Source organism: Molossus molossus, unplaced genomic scaffold (assembly GCF_014108415.1).
Source record: "Molossus molossus isolate mMolMol1 unplaced genomic scaffold, mMolMol1.p scaffold_m16_p_5, whole genome shotgun sequence".
NCBI lineage: Eukaryota > Metazoa > Chordata > Mammalia > Chiroptera > Molossidae > Molossus > Molossus molossus.
This window is the reverse complement of record NW_023425388.1, coordinates 52767990-52794716: the sequence shown is the minus strand read 5'-3', so window position 1 is coordinate 52794716 and position 26727 is coordinate 52767990. Positions and strand designations below refer to the sequence as shown.

The following is a 26727-nucleotide window of genomic DNA, read 5'->3' as shown; positions in this document are numbered from 1 at the left end:
GAAGATTCTTGGGAAAGTTTGTTTTAATATCTAGGACTCCTTTTTTTGATTTTCTAAGTGGTTAACTCTCAAAATAGACAAATAAACTTCTATTTTTAATAGAAAAGGTTAACATTAAGCATGGATAGACACATTGAAAAAGAGGATATAAAATGGAAAGCAATAACTTCTTCACTTGATAACCTCTTGATAAAACAGGGGGTCCCTTTTAAATATGATTCGTGCAGTTAAACACACGCACAGAAGCAAGCAAGCAGCAGCAGCAGCACCCACATGCTTGAGGCCCTATTAATAGCCCGGTGCTAGAACTCATAGACCTGCCACAGAAGGCTGAACAGGCCTGGGCTTCCACGTGATCGAGTTCACACTTCCACGGTTCTCCAAATAAGGCTTTCCGAACACACTGGGCCTAGGCTCACTCCTTTGGCACTTTTTTTTCTCCCTGCAGGAATGCAACTCAGTGTTCTACCGAAAGGTTTCAAGAAGGCCAGTTTTAGACATTTATTAATTTATATACTCTTCTCTCAGTACAGGCTTTTCGAATCAACGGCAAATATGATTAGAAATGGAACAGTCACTTTGCCTGACTGTAAACTTGGGAAATAAAAGGGCTGGATTTTATAGCATATTTTTAACATTTTATTTTCGCTCCCCCTTTTCTGACCAGAGCTTCAATGATGACGCAAATTATGCATACAAATGTACAGAACGATACTACTCCAGGCATTGAGCAAGCAGTGCACATTTTAGGTGAAATTATATCACTCTTGAAAAGGAGTCATTGTTGGTTTTGCTGCAAGTCCTTCCTTGTCACCTGGAGACACGGCGCTGACTCGCTCCTTGGGTTCTGAGGAGGTCCTCAGCGTGTCTTGCCTCTCTCGGAGCTCGGTAGTACTCTCCTCTCTGAGGTTCAAGGTTATTAGCTAGACTGTGTCTTTGACATTCAGCTTAGCTCCATGCCACAGCCCACTAAGCACACCCCTCACACTGCCAGTTGCTTCATTAGTGCCTGGCAGGACACAATGATAAATGAAAAATAGAGAGGTGAGTTTAAGTATTCTGCTAGAAACATGATTAGGAAGGTTTCCTAGCAGATAGCCTCCCAACAGCCTCATACCAAGAAGAGGGATTTTCAGTAGCTTGGCATATGAGACCTGCTCAAGATCAGAAGAGAAAGTGATTTAAGGTTTAGAGCTGGGTTGCTGCACAGCAATGAGGTCTCTTGTTAATATCCTTTCATAAACAGGCAGTGTAGTATAATGGCTAAAAGCTTGGGCCATTTTGCCTTGGGAAAGGAACCTAATCCCCCTTTATCTCAGTTTCCCGCTCAGTAAAAAATCAGGATAGTAATAGTATTTTCTTTGTGTATTTCTTGTGAGGACTAAATAAGCCAATGAACATGAAGGCATCACAAAGAGAAATGATATATTATCACGGGTGATTCATACTCGAGACCAGGTTTTAAAACTTCAGAATACATGGACATTTAACCACCAAAGCATTTTAAGCACGAAGATCCCTGAGTGTTTTGAATATGCTTCTTAAGAGACATGGACTCCCAGTAGTTAAGGATACAACCACAGAATATACAACATTGGGTTAAGTATTACTTACCTATTAACTTTGGCCAGTAACAAAAAGCTGTGGTACGGTCCTCATCATGCATGCTTGTCTTTATGCTATCACATGCAAAGATTTAAGTAGCAGCCAGCCTCAAAAGCAATCTTATTTTTAGAGGCAGTTGGCCAGATATATGGACAATCAGAAAGGCAGTCCATTCATATTGAGGTAAGTCTAAGTTAAGGAACATCTTTAGATTCCCCACCATCAGAGGTGTTGGACAGTTATACAGTCTAATCTTGTCTAGTTTCTCACCCCCACTTCCACTGATTAAAGATGAGTACAGGTCCCATCCTACATAAAACAGTGCAAAATTGATCCACTCTATTTCTTCTGAAGATAATTCAAACTTTCTCAGGACCTTTCATGTAGCACTTTTATAATTCCTGTTTTGTGTGAACAATTTGTCCATGTGTATCTAACCATGAGGGGAAATGATTTATTTTCTAAAACAGCAGGAATGTTAGCTCTATTTTTTAAAATAATACATCACATACATCACACTGATGAATAAGAAGGTTAGAGTGGTCCGAGGCCAGTGTCACCAATAATACATATCTGATCTTATGTATTGGACTTTAAGCTCTTTGAGAATGAACAAAGTAAAACTTAAAATGAGAAGTTGACTTTTGTATATTCTTTGGCAAATATAAAAATAGCATTTAGATGGTACATGTTGCTTATTGAATGTAAAATTTTAAGAAAATATTTCTATGCAGCAATATAGTAACATGGGTAGTTATAACTAAAACCATTCCACATTTTTTTTCTACTAAAAATTACTATCTAACTCATATATGGTTGGCTGTAGTAATGAAATTATGTGGCTAAATTACATATGGCCTTGTCTACACAGAGTTAATTTGTAAGTAGCACATGAACTACACAGCCCTTAACGTATCCCGATTCTGGTGGTGAAAACGCAGCCCTCTGTTGATAAACACTGTGAGCCATTCATACAAAGAGCTACTATGGAGACTGCAAAGAATTGCAGTAATCATCTCAAGGGAAAGGATGACTTGGAAAGGAAGGAGGGACAAAGGAAATCAAGCTGATCAGCAGCACATGTCACACCTGGTGTGAACAGGAAGTCTCTGAGGACAGATGTCATCACGTGCTTTTGTTTGGATTATATTGCCACTTGGGGTGGAGATTGGATAAAAAGACGAGCAGAATCCATGGTTGCTTAGAAGGAGGCCCCTGTTAACCTACTGAGTCTGCCAGAACTAGAAGTAGGTGAAATCTTCATCTTATGTGATTATGCTGTCCCCGAATTTATTCAGTTTTTAACCATTCAATACCATTGGGGAAAAAAAGTAGGTGTCACAATATGTCTTTTGTGGTTAAGTAATTAAAATGTAAAGATTTTTAGAAACATGCAACTCCAATTCTCATCCTCCAAACTCGTAAGTAACACGGCATTATGGCTTCCATTACTGCTTGTCTTGGGAATACTTGCCCCTCCACTTGCGAGAGAGCAGTGGTGTGCCGTTCACACTTTCGCTTCTCATTCAACAGCCACACTCCTCCACTGCCCTGGGACCCGAGGCTGGGAATCTGCTTAAGTGTATACAACTACAGAATGTGAGATATGGACTCAATGCTAACAGAGTGGCCCATAGCTACACATTTCCTAATATAAACGTTCTATTTACAATAAGAAAGTTCATAAGACCTTCTTTTCAATAGTTTTAAGGGAAACCACAGGGCACCACAGCCTAACGGGTCTTCCTACGCTGATCTTACCCAGCAGCTCAGGTTATCTGAAAACACAACCGGACCCTATCACTCCCTGGCTAAAACACTCTGGTGGACTCCCATTTCACTTAGAAGAAGGACAGACTCCTTACCACAGTCCACAAGATCTGGGCCCTCTTGCCTGTCCCGTCTCATTTTGTTCCATTCTCTTCCAACGACTCTGTTCCAACCACCTTGGTTTTCTTTCTATCCCTGTAAATGCCAAGCTCAGAAGACTCATCCTTAAAGTCACCTGCCTGGATTATTCTTTCCCAGGACGTAGAAGACCTAGCTCCTTTACATTCTTCAAGTTTGGGCTCAAATGTCATCTGTTTGATGACTTTCCTGAGTTGGCTACCAAAAACAGTCCCACTCTATCCCAACATTAAACTCTTTCTTTTTATTCAGAGCAAGGTGAAATTATGTCTTACTGCCTCTCTTCTGCAAATACTACAGAATGTAAGCTTCAAGAGGAAAGATATCTTATCTTGTTTCTGACTCTAACCCCAGCACCAAAAAAGTAGATGTTGAGTAATTTTTAAATTAATGAACAAATTAACAAATAAAGTCATGTGTTGGCACCTAATAATGTTGATCTCTTTTGCTTTAACAATTAACTTTGTTTATACTCATGGAAGTTTTTAAAATAATAAGTTTCTTATTAAGTGAACTACTTAATCTCTCTAAGACTCAGTTTTTATCCGCAGAATGAAAATAGTAACCATATTCTACCAGGAAGTGTTACAAGAAGACCGTATGAACTAACCCATGTAAAGTATTTAGCACAGCGTCTGATAACAAATGCTCAGTCAATATTGGCAGCTACTAATCCATACAGCTTAAAAATATTTACAGTCTCATTTACTGCTTAGGTTTTTAGTAGCGTAAGCCCCTCAAAATGTAGTAAAAATCTCTCACACAGGTGTGGTATTTTATGGGCAAAAAGTACCTTCACTTTTGTCTTCACAGTCCACTGTACTTGGAGCTGGGAGCTCAAACTCAGATTTGATTTGAAATACTACAGTCTTCCTATCATGTAGACATTATCAAAATAGATAACACGTGGTGTTCAAAGGCAGGCTGGAATGCCGAGGTAGCGGCAAGTAGGTATATGGGAATATAAAATTTAGGGAAATCATGCAAGAAATCAGTGTCATGCACTGGGGAACCTCAAGGCCTCATGCCCTTTCCTATGTAAGAGTGATATGGATAAAAAGTTATTAGTGGGAATGATTCTGTCTTCAGCACTTTCTCATTTAGTTATTAACTCATCTTTTATGAGGACTTACTATTGGCCAGACATGGTTTGCTATGTCACTGTTAACAAAACAGAGATAAATCTCTACTTCCATGACACACTCTCGGGGGAGAGTCACCAAGACACGTGGTTAGCACGTGCTGGATGGTGAGAAGGGAGAGAGAGAAACCAAGTGAGGCGGGACAGGCAGACAGAGCGGAGCGGGGAGGCAGCTGGGATAACCCGGAAGATGGGATGGGGCTCGGACCATCAGTGAGGGTGTTGAGAGGTGATCGGATTTTAAATATACTTCCGAGGTGAAGATGAAAGAATTGGCAAAATTACAGATACAGAAAGTAGATAGTGGTTACCAAGGGCTGGAGGGCTGGGGGGAATGAGGAGCGACTACTAGTGGGGGTGGTATTTCTTTCTGAGGTGAGGAAATCTTGATGGTGGTAGTACAACCCCAAAAAGGTACAGAAAAAAAGAACTGAATTGCATGTTTTGTGAATTCCATTGTCTCTGAATTATGTCTCAAAAAAGTCATTACATATTTAAAATATTCAACAAAACGCAAGTTACTGTAAAGGGAAACAATGCCGTGAGAAAAATTTCAGAGGGATTAGGTGAATGACCAAGCTTTTCCAAGGAGTTAATATGAGAAATAAATCTTGAAGATGACATAGGAGTGTACCAGGCTGGGAGAAACCGTAAGGATGTACTCCTCTTCGAGAAACAGCTTAATTTTCAGTTTTGATATTTAACCCAAGTTCCCACTGACTGTTGCAAAAACCTCCAGCTCACAGATCAGGATGTACTACAGACAAAAGAGTAGGTGAGCAATATTCAAGCAATGTTAATGAGAATCTAAATTTTGCAAAGTACTTCCCATATTTTGGATAAGGGGTTGGTAAACATTTTCCATAAAGGGGCATACAACACATGTTTTAGGATTTGAAGATCACACAGACTCTGTAGCAACTTCTTCATCGTATTGTTGTAGTGTGAAGGCAGCCACAGCTTGTTCAGAAGCAAGACAGCATGGCTGCATTTCAATACAATATTTATAAAACTAGGTGGCAGGTGAGATTCACCCATGGACTATGCTTGTCTGGGCCCTTGTGCATATTCTCAGCCTGTCTTCCTGAACTCTTCTCCAGGTCTCTGCTGGCCATGAGGCATCCCTCTGCAGGGATGACCAGCTTCAGCTGTCCTACACGGTCTGCTTCACTAATTCTTTGTGTCCTTTGGATGGGATGGATAGCAAGGTTACAACAAAACATTATAAATATCTTTATAGTAACTCTAGCAAAAATTTAAAAAATATATTATTGTATGTATACACCATGAAAACCAAGTAATAGCTAACAGACCCATAAACAACACAACTAGCACACCCTCTTATCCTACCTATTTCAAAATAACCCCTACAGGTTCATCAAAAATTAACATGGTGTCTATGTTACGCAAATACAAATATATCAAATATTTATAAGAACTAGATAAAAGGGGACCTATTACCTTGAACTTAGATTTAGGGCATATTTTCAACTCACTGATTCTTGAGAAAATGTTGAATAAATCTTGGGTTTCAAATAATGTTAAAGATATGGTATGTCCCAGGAATACAACTCTAATGTTTTATTCTTTAAACTGTGCAATGAGCTAACACATGTAAACACGGAGAGCTCTGAATGGAGGCAAGAGTCACAGAGTGGAAAGAACACTGAGCTAGCAGTGAACAGACATCCTTCTGGTGTCTCTTATTGATAGGATAATAGGCAAGCTGCCTCCAGACATGTCTAGAGTTTCCCAGATACATAAACGTTTCAAAATTTTGTAAGAGGTTACAAAAATGTTACGTATTCTTGTTATATATTTAAAAAATGTTATTTAGGAAGTAACCATCTGCAAAATAAAGCTAAACTGTAATTGTAGGTTCTGAAGAATATCCACTGAATTCCAAGGATGAAACAGAACAAATATCCTATTATATGCTAAGAGTATATCTAAAAGTTGGGTCTCCACATTCTAGAAAATCAAAGGGCTAAAATATTTATATAAATTTATTTATAAAAAGTAAATATTTATTTCCAATACAATGGCATTTTTAGAAACTCAAGTATTTGACTTTCACTATGGGATACTTTCTAATATTCTGTGTGTAAAATCTTTCAACATCTTTATATTCACCAGGAATCATGATATCCCAGTTATTTGCTGGAAAAGAAAACTATAGTCTGTCCTTCGAAATAGGAAAATCTGAGTGTTTGCAGAGGGCCAAGAAAGAAATGAGGTTCCTGAAGGGACACATCAATGAGTTGGGTCTTTGTTTCATTATAGAACCAAAATAAAACAACAGCAAAACACTGGTAAAGTGAAGTTAGTACTCTCACTCTGTAAACACAAAAAATTACATTTTTCTAGAATCATTTGTTAAAATAATGCAGTTAGTCTTCCAGGAAGGTTAGAGACCTGGGATATTTTTAAATATATAAATCTATAAAAATGATTAGATGGATAAAATGGATAGACACCCTAGTGTATTAGAACAGCCATTTTGATAGTAACTCTTAAAATCACACACAAAAAGAAATTGTGATCTTAGTCAAAATCATAGTTCATAGACCCTAAGAACTAGTCTTTTCACAGGATCAACTGCAAGACAAACAAGGATCACTAGAACATTGGCTGTTTTCTGTTAGTCGGACGCCTCACTAAGGCTAAGGGATAATCTCTTTTGGGTAATAATTATTACATCTTTTAAAGGTCCATTAATACTTCTGATTTCACCGGTCTTAAAGCAATGTAGAGAGGAAATATGGTATAGAATGAAGTGTTAGTTTTTTAATAAAATCTGCTACTTACTAACTCTTCAGGCCTCAGTTTTCTTATCTGTAAATTTGTAAAAAAAATAAATATAACCTAATAATTTTGAAGACAGATTTTATGTTTGACAGTTTCAATAGGCTGGTCTAGAGCAATGAAGAGTAAAGGTTTACTATATGTTTTGCAGTTTACATCATTCAAATTTGTAGGAAACTGTTTCTTTTTCAATCAAGAAATAAATCTGCAAACATAGAAAGTTGATCGAGACTCTTATCTATAAAGAAAATGAGCAATTGAATCAAAACATTTTTTCAGATGTGGTGATCAGATAGACAAGTCCAAGGAGTCTTTAAAAAAAACCTAGTAACTATTAAATTCAGTAAGTCATAAGATACAACAGTCAATATTTTAAAAAATCAATTGTATTTCCATATACTAATGGCAAGCAATTGCAAAATTGAATTTAAAAATACCATTTACAATAGTATCCAAAAGATAAAATGCTTAGGGAAAATTTAACATCTATGCAAAACTACAATCAGTTGTTGAGAGGAATTAAGACATAAATAAAATGAGAGATATACCATGTTCAGGGTTTGGAAGACTCAGTATTATTAAGATATCAGGTTTTTCAAATTGATTTATAGAGTCAATGAAATCTCAACCATATTCATAGCAGGTTATTTTGTGTAAATTAGCAAGCTGATGCTAAAGATTATATGGAAATGGAAAGGACTTAGACTAATCAAAACACTTTTGAAAGAACAAAGATGGAAAATGGACACTACCTGATTTCAAAACCTACCATAAAAGTCAGGGATCAAGACAACCTGGCATCAACCTAAGGATATATAAATAAAGTGATGGAAGAGACTAGAGAGAGTCCATATAAACCCACACATATATGGTCAATTGATTTTTGTCAAAAGTGTTTAGATAATTCAAAGGGAAAAAAGAGCCTTTTCAACAAATTTTTGTGCTGGAAAAACTAGCTATCCCAATGGGGAAAAATGAACTTTGACCTTAAACTGGAGTAAATCATAACCCTAATTTATGCAGTTAAACATATAAAAGAAAGCATGGAGTAAAATAGTTGTGACCCTGAAGAGGCAAACATAGCTAAGGAAAACAAAAAGCACAACTTATAGATGATAAAAGTGATACATTGAACTTCATCAAAATTAAAAACTTCTGCTCTTCAGAAAACATCATTAAGAAAACAGAAAGGCAAGTCACATCCTAGCAAGAAATATTGGCAATGCATATGTCTAGGAACTCTTGTTCAGAACATGTACTCTTACAACTCAATAAAAAAAAAAAAAAGTTATCCAATTAAAATGGGCCAAAGATTTGATGACACTTCACACACACACACACACACACACACAATGCAAGAATGGCCAATAAGTGGATGAATAGTAGGTGCTCCAGATCATTAGTCAAAAGAAAACTGTAATTCTAAGCCCCAGTGAGATACACCTATGCAGCATGGAATAGCTCCATTTAAGAATGACAACAGCAGGATTGAGGTGCATGTGCACCTTTCATACACTGTTGGTGATCATGTAAACTGATAAGTTTAGCAAAATTACGTGACCCAGCAATTCCACTGCTAAGTATTTATCCAAGAGGAATGAAAACTATGTAGGTATATGTACAAAGACATGTATCTGAATGTTTATAGCAGCTTCAGTCATAATTCAAAATGGAATACAAAACAAATGCTTCAAAACCAGTGAATAAACAAAACATAGTATATATCCATATAATGCAACACTACTTAGTAATAAAAAATGAATGAATTATTGATACACACAATAACATAGATGAATCTAAAAATAGTATATATTTTTTTGAGTAAAAGAAGCCCAGACACGAGAGTGCATACTGTATGATTCCACTAATGTGAAATTCGAAAAAGGACCGAAATGACTGATGTTAGAAAGCAGAATGATTGCCTGGGGCGGAGGGTAAAGGGCACTGCAGCTGGGAACCTGGAAGGTCTGGGGGTGGTTGAAACGTTCTCGATCTTGGTTGTGGTAGTGACTTCATGGGCACATACAGTCAAAAGTTTCCTGCCTTATACAATTAAAATGGACACATTATTGAATGTAAATAAAACCTCAAAAAGTGGATGAAAAATATGAATCAACAAATTCCATTGACGTTTGGCAAGTGTAAAATATAAAAAAGATCCTGTCTATACAATAACATGTACAGAAACACATGTATCCCAGAAGGAAAGGAAAGTGGTAGAGCAACAGTGAACCTGAGATGTCGTCTTGCTACTCTGGATGCTGAGTTGCTCATGAGACAACACTTGGGTTACTGAGGTCACCTAAACTGATATGGTGAATAGGTTTCCGTTTTGGCATTTTGCTCAACAGCTATGGCGGTCTAAAACAGGGCTTATGCCTTATTTTAGGAGGACGTAGAAAGTTACCTCAAGCGTCTGCATTAAACAAGAATGCATTATTCACTGGGTTAATTATTCTGGGGAAAACAAGGTTGTTCAGATACCATCTCTAGCCCATAAATCTCCAAGTCTGCTATATGCTGGGGCACAGGTTGGTGGAAGTCAGGGATATAATTGATTCTAGTATAGTTAAAAGTATGAAAACTTCTACAAGAGAGGGTAAAATGATATACAACTCAATTTTAGGAAGAGGAAAATACTTCACAAGAGAGATTAGAACCTAGTTGGGTCTTACTGGGTCAGATTTGAATGTGAAAATATTTTATTTATTTTGGGGAGGCATTCCAGGAAGAAAGAGCTCCATGACCACAATTATAGAGAGCAGAAATAACTAGGAATATAAATTCTTAGCTGGAAGCCCAGATGCTTAAAAAGGTAAGAGAAAACTTGAAATCCAGGCTGGGGTTTCAGTGTCTTTGACAAGTGGCTGGGAATTTCTGAAGGTTTTTGGGAAAGGCAATTAATGACAAGGGAAGAACTGTATGGTAATTAATCTGGTAGCATGTGTAGAATGAACAGGTGTGGAAAGAGATTAGAGGGGAAGATACCCATGAAGAGGACATTTCAAAGGTGCGTGTGAGAAATGAGAACTGAGCTAAGCCAGCCACAAGGGGGATTTAGATAAGAAAATAGAATTGATGTATTATGAAATGTGAAAGAACCCTGGGACAAATTGCACATGGATAATGAGGAAGTCTAGCCCCCAGGCCTCAAGCGTGGGTGTCTGGCAGGGATTTAGCGGGTGCTTCCCCTCCAACTGTTGATCTCGTGACACTGCAGCAGGATTGCCTGAGACCATGTAAATGCCCTCTTGGGACGCCAGCCGCAGCTGAGCCACATCGGGTGGTTGGTGATGCTGCGATCCATGAGGACAACCTTCAGAAGACCTGTCTTGGAGTTGTGGCTCTCCCACAAACTTGACATATCATCTTGGTTGAGTGACTCTCATGACTGAGCTTTTGAACTCTCATCAGTTCAAGAGAGAGAAAGCCCTGTACGTCACGCACATGGACTCTGGGAGGTCCACGGAGCACTGCGGAAACTGAGAAGCCCCGCACAAAAGGAATGACTAACATCACTGTCGTCAGCCTCCTCAAGCATTCTCATGCCCACCCGTGTCCAGGCATTCATATCCACGGCGGTCCTGCTCCTCACCCTGACATCTGTTTTTGTTGTTTGTTCCTCTAAGCTTGGAATTGAGAGAAATTTAGCACCTAGATGACTGTTAGTTCTCTCCAAAAGACCACCAATTATTTGCAATAGACTTAATTTATAAGTCCTTCCCTGTTCCACACACATACATGACGTTAAATAGTTTAATATTACTTGAATGTTTGAAATGCTAGTATATCATCATTATCAAATATTTTCTTAATCTTAACAAATTACAGGTTTTGTGGATCTTTCAACACGGACCCTGGGCATTTCATTACCTTGACTCTCTTCTCCGACCTATTAAATATTCCCCATTTAAAAAAAATAAATGAAGAGCAGTGATCTGTTCTAATTCTGAAAGAGCGAATAACAACTTGGTTAGGTTTACTGAAATGTGGTTCGTTGTTGTCCAAGGTCTCAGTTACCTGAAGGATTTTTCAAGGAAATTTTAATAATAGCTGATTTTAGAATGTAACCCCCACACTAGATGGGCCTCTCTACCTTCCCCAGGATGCATAACATCAGTGCTTTTCACACGGAGTGGGAGTGGGGCAAATCTCCGTCTCTAACTGCCCGAGGCTGCCCCGGATCAGGTTTAGGACCAGCTCCTGGCTCTGGGACGTGCAGCTAACTCACCTTAGCTGAACAGTGGAGAAAACACACATCTCTCTTCACAGGGGCGTGAAGATAATGCACAAGACAAGAGTTCCACGGACTACACAACAGCAGGCAGATAGTAGCTTTTATAAAACAGCAGAGATAAAAGATCCCCTTGTTTCTACTTTTTAAATTTTTGTTAATCTCATTGCTTTTTAGAGACGGAGGGAGGGAGAGAGAGGGAGAGGAACATCGATGTGAGAGAGACACATCCATTGGTTGCCTCCCGCACACGCCCCGACCAGGGCCCAGGATTGAACCTGCAACCTAGGTACATGCCCTTGACTGGGAATCGAAGCCACAACCCTTTGATCTGTGGGCTGACGCTCTAAACACTAAGGACACCAGCCAGGCTCCACTGTTTCTTTAAGAAAATTTTCAGGGAGAAGGGAACATTTCTCCCTTTAAAAGACTTGCTTATGACAATATTTTTCAAGGAACTCAGCTCAGATGGTACAGGAAACACATTATGGTCTACTGTGGTATGCAAATTCACTGCTCAGCACATTATCGGAACACAAATACGCACGATCCTCCAAGCTCTGAAGGTTCTGATTCTGTCTCCTTCTTGATTCATTCTCTTCTTCATTCTTCCCTTTTCATTTTTTTCTTTTCTTTCTTGCCCTTTTCCTTCCCTTCCTCTCCCTTTTCTTTTAAATTGCTCTATGATGTAGGAAAATTAAATCAGCCCATCTAAAGTGCAGGGGAGATTGATTTCTTTCATTAAAAAATTGTCCTAACTGAGTTAAAGGCCAAATTCCTCAGAATGTCTCAATGTAACAAAAGATGATTGTTTGAAGGCATGAAGGTAAGTTTTCCATCAGTGACTAAGAACTGGAAATAAAGGAAAGCCAATGAAAACTGAACAGTCCTCACTTGGCAATTATTCAGCCTTTGGAAATTTCCAAGCTGTCTGCAATCATTAATAAATTAGAGAAGATGACGTTCCACTTTACTGAGGCTAGAAGCGTGACATAAAGAGGTCTGGAGGCTTTCCTCAAGCTGAAAGAGGAATGTCACGGGAGGAACTGGGATTAGACCTCGGAGCTCGGTTTTCAAGCCAGTAGTCACATCGCTAAGCCAAGCAGAGTCAATATTGGGACAATAAGGTCCTCTGTGCACAGGTGCAGTGAATACAGCAGTGTTCTGCCCAAAAACTAACTGTGAAAGAGCCTGTCCCCGCACTCCCCAGTGCCCGCAACTCGGTGTATCTGTACCTCATCAGCCTCTCTCCCCTCTCCCAAAACAGACAGATGGCTAAATACCAACTTCTAACCACTCTTCTTAATAATTTCAGAGAAAAGTAAGATGATTTGGTTTTAATTTTTTAAAATGCACAATGTGATGTGCAAACACACGACACTGTTGAAAAACAAATGTTTCAAAAAAAATTATTTCAATGACACGAAATTCATCGATATCCAGAATCCATCATAATGTAATAGATCGTCTTGAATAATTACAAAAAGAAGGAAAATACAGTTTCGTGCTTTCTGGTGAGTGGCTATTAAGAGTTCATTCCATCACCCTGAGTACGTGCGGAGACCAAATGCTAGTGATGTGGCTGGACCCAACATCTTGGATCCAGGTCTCGCACTGGGTGTTGATTCTTTTACTATACCCCTGGATCGGCTCCAGTGTTGAATGAAAAGGGACTGTCCAGAGTGCCCGGCGACATTATGGGAAAAGAGGAAAGTCAAAGACTGGTCCAGTACGTCTCACAAGATCCCTCCCTCCATCCAGATACGCTTTTGCTCTGTCTCACATCAGTTTCCCCAGGTGGGAGGATAGGATCCCGGAACAAGTCAGGGCCCATCTCTTTCCATTAGGACCATCACTCAGCCACCCTAAGAGTCAGGCTGCTTTAGATGGAGCAAACCTGCATAGATATTTGAGCTTAAATGTTCATGTTAATTATCCGAACCTAAACTTTGAATCTTTGTAGGGGGATTTATTGCAGGTGCACCAAAGCGAGGGAAAGCTGAATAATCCAATTTTTGTCTGGACTGCTTGCTTTGGGGGCCAGGAAGGACTAATGCAAATATAATGTAATGTTAACAAAGGGCAAGGCTATTGAGATTGGCTATTTTGGACAAAGTTTATTTTAACACAAACAAGCAAAGTTAGTGATATTTATTTTCATAAAGTGGTTATAGAAAGAAAGGCTTTCCAAGAGCGACGTTTCCAAAACACTCGACATTTAAACTCGGAAACATTATGTTGGAATATGATCATGACTGACCCACGTGCAAGGCTAGGGTATTTGTTAGTCCCCCCACTTTCTGGGAAGGATTCTTTTGCTCTAAGGAGCCTAAATTTCATTCTGGAGCACCATTAATAGAGCAGACAGTTCCATGTGAAAATAGTGGTTCAGTAAACACACTACTGGGAGAGCAAGGACCTGACAGATTTTTGTCTTAATGTTGAAAATGTAAATGAATGTGTATGTACATGGATAATGTCAAATGTGTTACGAATTTTAAAAAATTACCATTCAGTTTCTATTTCTGATTTCTCACAGCTGTAATGAAAGGCGAGGAGTGTTCTGTTCCAACCCAATAGCTGGAAACCAGCTTGGTTCATCCACCTCCCTCCTTCCAAGAACTACCTCTTGGCTCCTCTTGTCATGATAAGAGGTAACGTCATCACGCTCATTCTAGTACTCATGGAAAATCAAAACTGTAGGTTAGTAGGTGTGTGTAATGTCATATCTTACCTATTCAAAGGAAATAACTGAACAGGTGGACTTAAGAGACATATATGCTTGCAAGTAAATCAAATAATGAAAAAGGTACCCGTCATAAAAAAAAATTAATTTCCCAATAGGGTTAAAGGCTAGAGAGTAAGATTCTTGGAGGATCAGTCGTGTGGATAAACAGGTACTATGATAGTGCAGCAGCCTCTTCTTAAAGGCAACTAGACATGGTGTCTGCACTACCTTAGAGCTCCTTGTCCTCCGTGTCTCCTGGGCTGTTCACCACTTATTATGTCGTAGCAGCCACTGTGGTTGCAACTTTGCTTGAGTTCTGACCACCGTCACATAAGCCCAACCTGACAGCAGCTCACATCCTGTTTGCCCTGCATACTTGTCACCTCCACATCTGTTGATGCCCTGCCCCTGTAAGGCAGATACTACAGATCTGTTTCGTGCCCAAGTCCATGCAATGTGTAAGTGCAAGGACATTTCTGGCTCACAGAGAAGCTTGGCCCAAGAGGAGACAGGAGTTGGAAAATAAATTATTTTCTTTTTTTTTTTTCCCCCACCACAAAAAGAGCATCCTGAGCTGCTACAGTTCACTTAATCATTTGGAAGATGATCTTTCAAGGTTGAATGAGTAGATGCAACTGGTGTTAAACGATCGCCATATTAGTAACATAACCCCATATCCTCAGTAGGCTCTCCTTTTCCTACCTCACTCATGCTTCTCTGGGTCTGTACTTTCCAATGAAATTAAAACAGCACATACATTTTTGCTTTCTGGAGAAGGCAGGGTAAGAAAGGCAGCCCTTCCTTCCCATCACAATGTCAATGAGTTTCGTACCTTGGGTTGCAGTGGTGGCGCACAGGGCGCTGGAACAGGATCGGTGATATAGGTCTTCTTGGGACCAGCAGCTGGATACATCCCAGCAGGGTGCTGGTTTCCTGTCCCAGAGGGAGTATACCCTTGTTCCCGCTTCCAGGTATTGGGGTGGCCTTGTTGACCATAAGCAGGATCTGAATCATTTTTGGCCCCATATGCAGGCCCCACTGGGCAATAGGCTTCATAATAGCGTCCTTGGTTGGGGCCATACCCATACCCAGGTTCAGGCTGAAGTCCTGGTGGTGGAATATATGCATATTCCATGCCTCCCCGTGTTGGAGGAGGTGGACACTGCCCAGAAATAGGAACTGGTTGAGTGTTATAACCCTGATGCCCTTGCCCTGGGCCATAAAACTGCCCTGGTGAAGGGGCAGCCATGTAATGAGAGCTGGGCTGGGCTGACTTCACTTGCACGTTGAAGGTAGGCCTTGAAGGGGTGGATGCTGTAGTGTAGGAGGCTGGGACTGGCTGAGGCTGGGGCTTTAGTGTTCCAATTGGAGCCACAGGGATGGGTCCGGCCTGAGGTGCAGGCTGTGGTTTCAATGTAGACTTCTTGGTTGCTGTTAGAGGAGGCTGGTTTGGTATGACCATTCTCTTGTGTCCTGTTACAGGGGTGGAGACTGGAGGAGAGGCTGTTGCACCTGCAGAGCCCTAAAAAGGGGAGAGAGAGAGAGGAAAAAAATAAAACAACAGAGATTATTGCCAATAGAAAATTTAAAAAAATATTAAAAATTGCCAATTATTATTTTTGTATTAACTCCACATAATACAAATACAGCATGGTTTCTGCCTTCCAAGAGTTCAGAGACTAACACAAAAATCAGCTGCATTTTTGTGGATGATCAATGAATAATCTGAAAAGGAAGTCAAGGGAACAATTCAATTTACAATATCAAGATAAAAATACTTAGGAATAAACTGAACCAAAGAAGTGAGAGACATGTACTGAAAAGCACAAAATATTGCTGAAACAAATTAAAGAAGATACACATAAATAGAAGGACACCCTAGTTCATATAGTTGAGATGTTAACACTACCAGAGTGGTCTACATATTTAATACTATCCTTTAGAAAACCCCAAGGTTTCTTGCAAAAACAGAAAAATCTGTCCTAAAATTCATATGCAATCTCAAGAAACTCTGAATTGCCAAAACAATCTTGACAAGAAAAAACAAAATTGGAAATTTCAAAATGCTCAGTCTAAAAATGTATTATACAACTATAATAATCAAAATAGTGTGGTCATGGCATAAAGACAGATCTATAAACCAATGCAATAGAACAGAGAATCCAGATATAAACCAGTGAGTGCATGTTAAATGGAGTTTTACAACAGTGCTAAGACCATTTCATAGGAGGGAAAAACGGGCATTTCAACAAATGGTGCTGGGACAAGTGGATACCATATGCAAAAGAATGAAGTAGGACCCTTACTTTATAGCATATACAAAAATTAACCCCAAATTTTAGCCATAAATATAACTGTGCAAACTATAATAGTCTTAAAAGAAAACATAGGGGGTAAGCTTTGTGACATTAGATTTAGAATTTTTTTTTTTTTATATTTATAACACCAAAAGCACTAACAAAAGAAAATAAATTGAACACGATGATCTTAACCAAACTACCCAAAGACTTATTCACTATAGTGCTAAAAGGAGGTACTAGAGGAAGAAGGCTGGAGGACTGGGCAGAGGGAACAACAATAACAAAAAAGCAGAGAGGTGTTGAGAGAAATAAACACTCTAGCACAACCTAAGAGATGCTAAATTATAGATCAAAGGTTCCTGTCAAAGAGTCATTTACCAAAGATAACTCAAAGTCAGCCTCCTCTTCCTTTTATATCTTCCTATTGCACTCATTTGTTCAACTCAGAAATACTTAAAAACTATACATTGGAATATTAGGCAGCCCTAAAAAAGAATGAAAGCTTACCATTTGCAATAACATGGATGGACCTATTGCATATGCAAGGGAAGTAAGTCAGACAGAGAAAGACAAATACCAACAATAATAACTAAAAAACAAACAAACAAACAAACAGTAATAGATTCATAGATACAGAGAATAAATTGATGGATTGCAGATGGGAAAGGGCTTGAGGTATTGGGTGAAATAGGTGAAGGGATTAAGAAGTATAAATTGTAGATGCAAAATAGTCATGGGGATGTAAAGTACAGCATTGGGAATATGGTCAATAACATTGTAGTAACTATGTATGATGCCAGGTGAGTACTAGACTTATAGGGAGATCACTTTGTTATTATGCAAATATTTAATTACTGAGCTGTACACTTGAAACTAATATTATATAATATTGAATATCAACTGTAATTGAACAAAACAACATAAAATATAACCTTATTTTGGCATTACACACACACACACACACACACACACACACACACACACACTTACTGAATGTCCTAATGACACAAAGGAGAAAATACCTTCCTTCTGAACTACAGGAGGCTATAATAATGATGGGAGATAAGTAAAGGCTTAGGAAAAGCTTGGAGATACAAACATTTGTCCTCAGGCATTAGTCTATTAGAAATGTACAGCATTTTAATTCTGCTCTGAGATATTATAATCAGATTTGTTGCTATAACAAATAAGTGGCCACACTCTAGTTTTGTTATTTTTTTTAATTTCCAGGTAAATTCTAGTATGTATAGGAAGAGAGGATGCAAAACTTAGGTCACTCTATTGTCATTTACCCGCACCAGACCACAAGAAATAACAGACAGGTGGAGCGGATGCTGCTAACTGCTTCCTCATCGTACACACGCCCCTTCCTCATTCCTCAAAATATTTCAATTTTGTTCAGGGCAGCAGTGTGCCCAAGTAAAATCCTGCCCAAGATGGCTTTGAAGGTAGAAGCATCATTCCATTCTACCTTTCCCGTTTCCTCTTTCCTGTCTGGAATGTGGACAGGGGGTTGTAAATGGCACGACTATCTAGCCCCTACCATCTTATAAAAGTATACTGATTCACATATTTAGCTTTCAGTGAAGAGCTTTCTGGAGATGTAGGTTGATCCAGAGATAAAAATTAAAACATTCCCAGGGCCATTTGGTTAACATTTTATTTCCAGTTGCTGTCAACTAGACAGGAAATCGCCTACTGACCAGGAGAACTTTAGAAAAGAGTGAGGATATTTTTATTGCCACAGTGACTATGGACGGTATGCTATCATCATTGAATGAGTGAAGGGCAAAACACATCACTGTAAAGCCCAAGATGACAATAGTGCCCCTGTTGACAGTGATAGACTCTTTGGACATATCTTTTGTAAGCTGACTATGAAGGTTCCAGGTGCCAAGGAGGGTCACGGGTCCTCTCTAGGACTCATGCTCCACAACACTTTCTCTTTCCTGCTTCAAATAACCACTCTCTCCCCTGGTCCCCTGGAGCCTTAAGAAATCACAAGTCTGACTCTGCTAGCCCAAGATTAGCACTCTGTTCCTATGACTTCTCTGTACTTCTGTGTACAGATGCCTTTATAAATTAACTCCTGGCGAGAAGGCAGGTTCAGTGTGCAATGATTTTTGCTGGGATCCTGACTGTACGGTCCTGCTTCCCACATATCTGCCGCAATCAAAGTTTCCCAGGGATTTTGCAAATGTAGATTTAGTTCTGTTAAGTTATAGGAGGCTGTTGAATTGAGTTCTATTTTTTCCCACTTAAAAAAAAAAATTAGCCATTCAGGGGAAGGCTTGCAATTTACTTTTGTAGTTTAAGCAACCTGCATATTCTTGTTTTGGTAGAGTGAACTTTCCCTCCTGCATGAAGGTGGTCCCCAGTAGTGCCTCTAAGAAAATGATGCAGTGTTCTCATTAAGAAAATTTAAAATATATATCCTGAAGAAACTCTAAAATAAATACTCAGTGAAGAGTATTTTTCTAGTCAACCATGTCAGTATTAAAAACTGTCAGCATAGATGGAATTGAATGAAAGAGAAGGGATAAAGCTTTTCTTTGATGACTCAAGATCAGCAGAAACTCAGAGTTCCTATTTGGAATACGTTAAAAACCCAACTATAAATGGAGACAGTTTGACTGAGCAACTGGGCTAATGACAGGCACACTCTCCGCTGCAGCTGTAAAGAAGTCTGCCTCCAACTCTGATGCCTCAAAAGTCACATATTTTTTAAATGAAAAGCAATCACCTTCATAAAATGAACAACAAAAAAAGGATTTATGTAGATCTCACACCTTAGAAGCACCTTTTTCACAAACCTCTTTTTCTTTCTTGGTGAGCACATACACACTCCTTGGAACCGGAACCAGCTTGCATCCCTCCTCCCCCCACCACATACACACACTATTCAAACATTCCTCAAGGCTTTGAAGGAAGGCATCAGGACAGGATTTCAGGAGCTGATGCTTTCTTCTAGGAAATATCTCACCAGTAGAATCCTCTTCCGGGGCTAAGGTTTCTCACACCTTTATTATGAATTCTGCTGTCTATGTGTCGGCATGTTTATGAGTATTTCCTATATCATAACTACATGTGTGAGAATGGCAGATTTAGCTCTATTTTTCCCTTTTCGATTTTATATTCTTTGCCTCATTGGAGGTGGAAGGGGTAAAGAGGCGGAGTCATTTGAAAGCATATTTATTTATGTTCTTCATGGTTAAAGAAAGCTATGGCAACACTTTTCCTGGCCCACACACTCAATTACATGCATAGTGAATTTTTTCTACTTACTGGATTAGTTGGCGCTTCCAACTATATATTTTTGGCGTTCCATTTCATTTTTGTTTTTGCAGGAATTCTTAGAGTTTTTATCATGATTTCACATTTTCACTTTGAAAATCAAGTGCATTTAAAAATTAAACTCATAGGGATATGTGTCTGTGTGTATATGTTTATTTTTTCTGAGACATGCATCTATGTAGCAGTATTTTTATGTGGTTGCTTTTCCATTAATTACTTTTGAAACCATTTCAACACGTAGAGCTCTATGAAGCAAAAAGGAGGAGGACAGTGTTAGGTTAGGGGACAGTGGCATGGAGTGGTGGAGGGGCCGACACAGAAGCAGTAACTGTTGATTCTGTCTTCATTACTGGGCAGAATTGGTGTAGCCATGAGACAAAAACAGAAGAGGGATACGCGAGCACCTCTTGTGTTCCCCTTTTAGAGCAGGCCCTCAACTTCTTTTTAGCCCAGCATTTTACATTCATCTCTCTTACCCTTGTCCATCCATCCCTTAAACATACCTGCATGTACACACACACACACACACACACACACACACACGCCCCTTACCCAATCTATATATAACCTCTGATTATTTATAACCTCTGATTATTTCTCACATTCCTGCACTTTATTCCAGTTTTGCTTCTCTCCCTTCTATCTGGCCCTCATCACCACTTCCCTGAGCTATTTATTACTACGATCCTACCTCACTTCTCTCTCATCTTTCCTCCTTAACACCACCACAACGCTCTCTCTAACATGACCCCCTGACTGCGGCTCGCTGACGCTCCAAACTTGTCAATGACTCTGCCTTGTGCTGAACTCTCTGCGTTTGTTATTTTCCGCATACTCTATAAAAACTTTATGATGTAGCGCTGGCCTCATGCACTCCAGCTATACTAACCTCATGTAGAGACAGGAATAGACCATACAGTTATGTCTGTGCTTGTATCTGTCAGCCAGGACCTCCTTCTAGAGTCTGTGATCCTTTCTAACAACTCTGCCTTGATTCTCTGGTGCTGCTCACACACGGCCACTTTCTTCCGGACAGCTGCCTGCATGTTCTCCAAGTCTCCTAGCCAACGGCTCTTCTTTTGTAATGTCTTTCTTGACTCCCCTGGAAGGATGTTGAAGTTCTTTCTATGGCTCTTCACTTATACTCCCAATAGGCTTTTTATACACCTCCATTAATATAATCATATGGTATTTTAATAATTGACTTGCATGTTTTCTAAGTAGGGAAGAAAAACTGTAAGCTCTAAAAATCAAATTATGATGGTCTCAAACAGAAATATTTATGTTTTGTAATAGAAAATCCAGGGAAAGGCTGTTAAGAACGACTGTGTCTGCTCAACAGTGACAGCAGGGACTGAGGGTCTTTCTGCTGAAAGCACTTTTCTAATCTTTCTGTACAATTGACACTGATGACGTTAGCCAACAATCTGCCCAACGGCCACTGAATAATTCTCCTCGTCATCTGACCCGGGACCTCCTCTCTTCTCTCTCACTAGTCACTCTTTCCAGCACCATACTCAACTTGAAAAACCTTCCATTATGAAGACTCTGTTGAGTTTCTATCTCCAGAATTCTCTGTATTCTGAATGCTATGCCTAAACACTCAACTATTCATGTGTCTACTTGGATGTCTCATATGCCGTTCATGCTCAACATGTTACAAACTGTTCATCTTCCTTGGATCTACTTTTCATGCATTTGTTCTGGTTTTCTCATTCACTTGTTGCTCAAATGAGAACACTAGGAGCCATTCTTTTTATAAAAAATGTATTTATTTATTTTTGTTACAGATGTTTCTCCTTGAGCCTCTCCCTCACATCCCACTCAAGTACTAAATCCTGCTGATCCTATTCCCTACATAGAAAATACTGTAACTCTAAATGTGCCCACATTTGACAATTTCAACCTTATTCCAAGATACTACCACCTCTTACCAGGAATGCTCCAACATTATCCAAATTAGTGTCCCAGTAACTACTCTTATTCCCCTCTGTGAATCCTTCATTCTGTAGCTAGAGTAATTTATTAAAGTGAAAATATTATCACATTACTTTCCTGACTTATAGTCCTCACAGGCTTAGTGAAATGACTTAGACCCAGTCACTCTCTCTTGCCTCTACATGACAGTCACCCTCTGACACGGACTTTCTTTTATATTCAAGGTGCCAGGCTCTCTCCCAGCTCGGGGATTACATCCATGCGCTTCCCTGTCTCTCTGATCTCTATGTCTAGCTGATACCTAACAATCCGTATGTCCCAACCTGAGTTTTAGGTGTAATTTGCCTGAACCCACTGGCACAGTGAACATCCTTTACTCCTCCGCTTCTGCACATATCACACTTGTATGTATCTATTTCCACAGGGTTAGAGACTGTCCCTTTTATTATGCTACCCCGTGGCTTTTTAAAAAAAATCTTCAACCAAGAATTTTTTTTTCCCCCATTGATTTTTTTTTTCTTTTCCATTTTTAGAGAGAGTGGAAGGAGGGAAGGGAAAGAGAAAAAGAGAGAGAAGGAGAGAGAAAAACTGATGTGAGAGAGAAACATCGATTGATTGCTTCCTGCATGTGCCATGACTAGGGCCAGGGACTGGACCTGCACAACCAAGTACGTGCCCTGGACCAGGAATCGAACCCGTGACCAGTCCGTGTGTGGGCTGATGCCCTAACCACTGAGACACAGCCGCCAGGGCCACAGTGGCTTTTTATATCTTAGAACATAGTGGATGTGCTTAAAAATTTTTGAATAAATCAATCCGTGAATAATGGTCTTCTAAGAAAAAAATGCATTTATCTTTTCAGATTATAACATACAAATTATCAGCTGCTTCATTTCTCCTATTGACAATCAAGAAACTCTATGATGCATCTCATGCATGCTTAACTACAGTAATCTCATTAGTTTCTTTCTCTAAATAATTTAATGACTTTACTTTTTGAATTTATTAATAATACTAGTTTTCAAAGACACATTTGAGACATTTATTTTCATTTTAATGGTCATATTGTATACATAACTTCTATTGGATGGTGGCTGAAATCTGTTGCAGAAATAGTCAAAGAAAAAAAAGATACCTAAATGCATTTTTTAAAATGTAACAAAATTTACTGAAACATAATATATTTTGAATTAATTGCCAAATAATTACAAAATCCCAATCCTTAAGAATGTAATTAATCCAAATTATTTATTCAATAAAAAATATTGAAATTCTGCTATGTGTTAGGCAATTAATTAGATGCTAAAGTCACAATAAGACAAAGGGGATCAGAATCAGTGCACTGAGAAGATTCTTAGTTCAATTTTTTGTACAAAATTTAGTTTATTGAGCAAAAATGACTTTTACTTGAATAGGAATCTTTCTAAGATAACAGAGGAATAAAGCATAGAAAAACTAATGTTTTATATAGAAACAGCAACATAAAACCCAAAGCCCACGCTGGCCAGTGTGGCTCAGTTGGTTGGGCATCATCCAGTGTACCAAGAGGTCACTGGTGCAATTCCTGGTCAGGGCACATGCCCAGGTTGTAAGCTTGACCCCCAGTAGGAGGCATGCAAGAGGCAGCCAATAGGTGTTTCTCTCTCTCACCAATGTTTTGCTTTCTCTCCCTTCCTCTCTCTAAAAAAAATCAACAAAAGATATTAAAAAACAAAAAAAAGTTCTGGCCTGTTTTGCTCAGTGGTTAGAGCATCGGCCCTCAGTCCAGAGAGAGCCGGGTTTGGTTCCCACTAAGGGCATGTACCTTGGTTGCAGTTTGTCCCCGCCCTGGCTGGGGTCGTGTGGGTGGCAGCCAGTCACTGTGTCTCTCACATCGATGTTTCTCTCTCTTTCTCCCTCTTCGCTCTATGTAAAAATGTCCTCGGGTAAGGAAAATAAATAAATAAAAATAATAAACAAACAAACAAAAACAAAACTCAAAGCCCCTTCATTACATTTTGATTTCAACTATGTAATGATGTGGGAAAATGCTTAAAGATGTTAAATGTAAATACAGAATGTTAATGAAAAACACAGAATGTAAAATCATTCATATGTGCAATACAATTGAAGCTACATAAAATGATATTTCCATATGGACAAGGAATAAACAAAATATGAACAGGGACATGGTGATTTGTTAGAAAATAGTATTATGAGTATTCCATCTTCAGTTTTATTTTCCTGACCAGGGTTTAAAGTTTTTTGAACAAACCCGATGACCATTTTCCACTGGCAGTTATGTACTTTGTGTGTCCTTCTGCCAGAAAACACATGTGGAAATACCTCTTAGTGATCGAAAAATATATAATAACACCAAACATTTATGTAGCATTTATTTTGTGTAAACATTTTGTGTCAAACACAGTTTATACTTAATCTTCCCAGGCATCCATGAGACAGGAACCATAACTATCCCTATTTTCGAGATGAAGATACGAAAGCATAGAAAAATTAGGTAACTGCCCAAGGTTACAACGCAAGCAGTTGGCAAACCCAGGATTCAAACCCAGATAACTGGGCTCCATTGTTTGGGGTTTTAAAAACTGTTCTCTCCAAAGAACGTATATGCATGTATGCATAACCAATGGACATAGCCAACAATGCTGGGGGTTGGGGGAGCGGGGATGGGGAGGAGGATGTCTGGGGGAAAAGGAGAAACATCTGTAACAAAAATAAATTAATAAAAATTGTAAAGAAAAACCCCCCAAACTGTTCTCTCTCTCTCGGGAAAAGAAAGAGTGAAACAGACCACATATCAAAAAACAGAAACTAAGACATCTTCTCGGTTTATCTATGGTTTCCTATTTTTAGGAGATGTGCGCTCAAGATACAGGTACAGAAGAATAATTCTCTCCTAGGAGAAAGAACACAGAATTAACAGGACAACAGACACTCCGGGCTCCTCCCTGGACAACAACAGTGACATGGGTATGCAGAACCGAAGAGTTCATATACTATCTAAAGGCAGCTTGTCTACTGTGTCCAGTGATTGCGCCAAATGAAATATGAACCCAGTGTTCCTCTTCTTACTTTTTTGCATTCACTGGGAAGCTGAACAAAGGATTTCTGTCAGCCAAATGTAGTGCATGAGGTGCACTTTACAACTCGCAGCCTGAGTTAAGGACACCAGAAAACAGAAATATCACCAGGGAGGATGATCACTGAACTTAAAGGGTCGTGCACTAGAATGCAAGGAGGGAAAAAAAACAACAACACAGGTTTGCCACTGTTCAGAGTTAAGTGACGCTGAAAAAGTCACATTACTTTTCTAGATTGACTCTTCATCTGAACAACAAAGAAGATTTAAAAATACTGTTATTTTTTTTTCCTGCTTTTATAATGAGTCTGTCTTTTTGTTCAAATCAAAGTCTTTCTATAACCTAGATAAAAGATGAGCTTACTGAATGACGCACAGGGTTGAGAGGAGACCACCCACGTTTCTTGTTCTTCTAATGCTATTCCTTTGTAAAAGAAGACATAATGACATTCAAAATCCAGTGATTTCAAGAGTAAATCCTGAACATTTGCAATGAGTTTTCAGGGCCAATAAGAGCTCAATCTCATCTCTAATGATTCACACCAGGCAGTACCTAATAATCACTGGATAAATGAATGGATAGATTTGGTTTCTCAGTTTGTACAATTAAAAAAAAAAAAAAAGCAAACACAGCTTACTTACTTTAGTTGTAATGGCATGCATTCCTCATGTGATACTTGTTTTTTGCTTAATAAAAGACTACTTCATCATTTTCTCCGAGCTCTTAACTGAAAAATAACTTAATTTTGCTTTCTTGCATCCCCTCACTAATTATCTTCCATGATTCAGAGTTTATTACTAATAGCTCCATTCTTCACTTATGTGGGTCACTCAGATTATCCACTTGACAGATGACCCCATGAGCTAGAGAACAACCTAACAGGTTAAGAGTATAATAAATGAACATACTACTATATATTTAGAGAAGTACTTCTCAAATCTGGCTGTAAGACAGAATCATTTAGGGCTTTTTAAATACAAAGTATCTTTCATTTAGGGCATTTAAAATACAAGTTATTTCAGACCCATGCACTCTGAGAGTGAAATCTGGAAATTAAAAAAGGAAGGGACAAATAATTCTTTGTTAAAACCAGAGTTCAGAAACACCTTTTTAGGTACTGTTGTGGAAGAAGAATAAGAAATCCTACCAGTAGCTGGGGGCTACCAGTAATGGGAGAGTTACCCTGATTGTCTTCAAAGTACAATGTTTGTATCATTTAGATTTAGAGACCAAGGTAATGCTTGCATGTTTCAATAAACTCCTTATGGGCAATCTGTCTGTGGGTTATTTTAGTGATATGTATCATAAGCACTAAAAAATCCATACATTTTACTTCTAGAAATTTAGCTTAAGTAAATAACCACAGATGGCATAAATCTTTAGTTTTAAAAAATGTTCATGCTAATGGCATTTGTAAAAATGAACGACTATAAAAAAATTTAAATAATTATATGGAAATTGGTTAAATAAATTATGGTACATTCATATAATGGAATACTATGCAACAATTAAAAACTGTATAATTAGCCCTGGCTTGTTTGGCTCAGCAGTTAGAGAGTCCCGGGTTCGGTTCCTGCTAAGGGCATGTACTTAGGTTGCAGTTTGTCCCCAGCCCTGGTTGGGGTCCTGTGGGTGGCAACCACTCTATGTGTCTCTCTCATGTCGATGTTTCTCTCTCTCTCTTCCTCCCTCTT

At 38.9% G+C, this 26727-nt stretch overlaps 1 protein-coding gene across 9 annotated transcripts in view; it reads right to left on the bottom strand.

The window, feature by feature from the left end:
* LOC118617124 (LIM domain containing preferred translocation partner in lipoma) overlaps window positions 1-26727 on the bottom strand; it is a 635781-nt gene that overhangs the window by 225927 nt on the left and 383127 nt on the right. For all 9 annotated transcript variants that reach the window (XM_036242751.1, XM_036242755.1, XM_036242758.1 and 6 more), the window contains one exon: window positions 15254-15943. In XM_036242751.1, the coding sequence (XP_036098644.1) occupies window positions 15254-15943 (690 nt within the window). The remainder of the gene's footprint in view (window positions 1-15253; window positions 15944-26727) is intronic.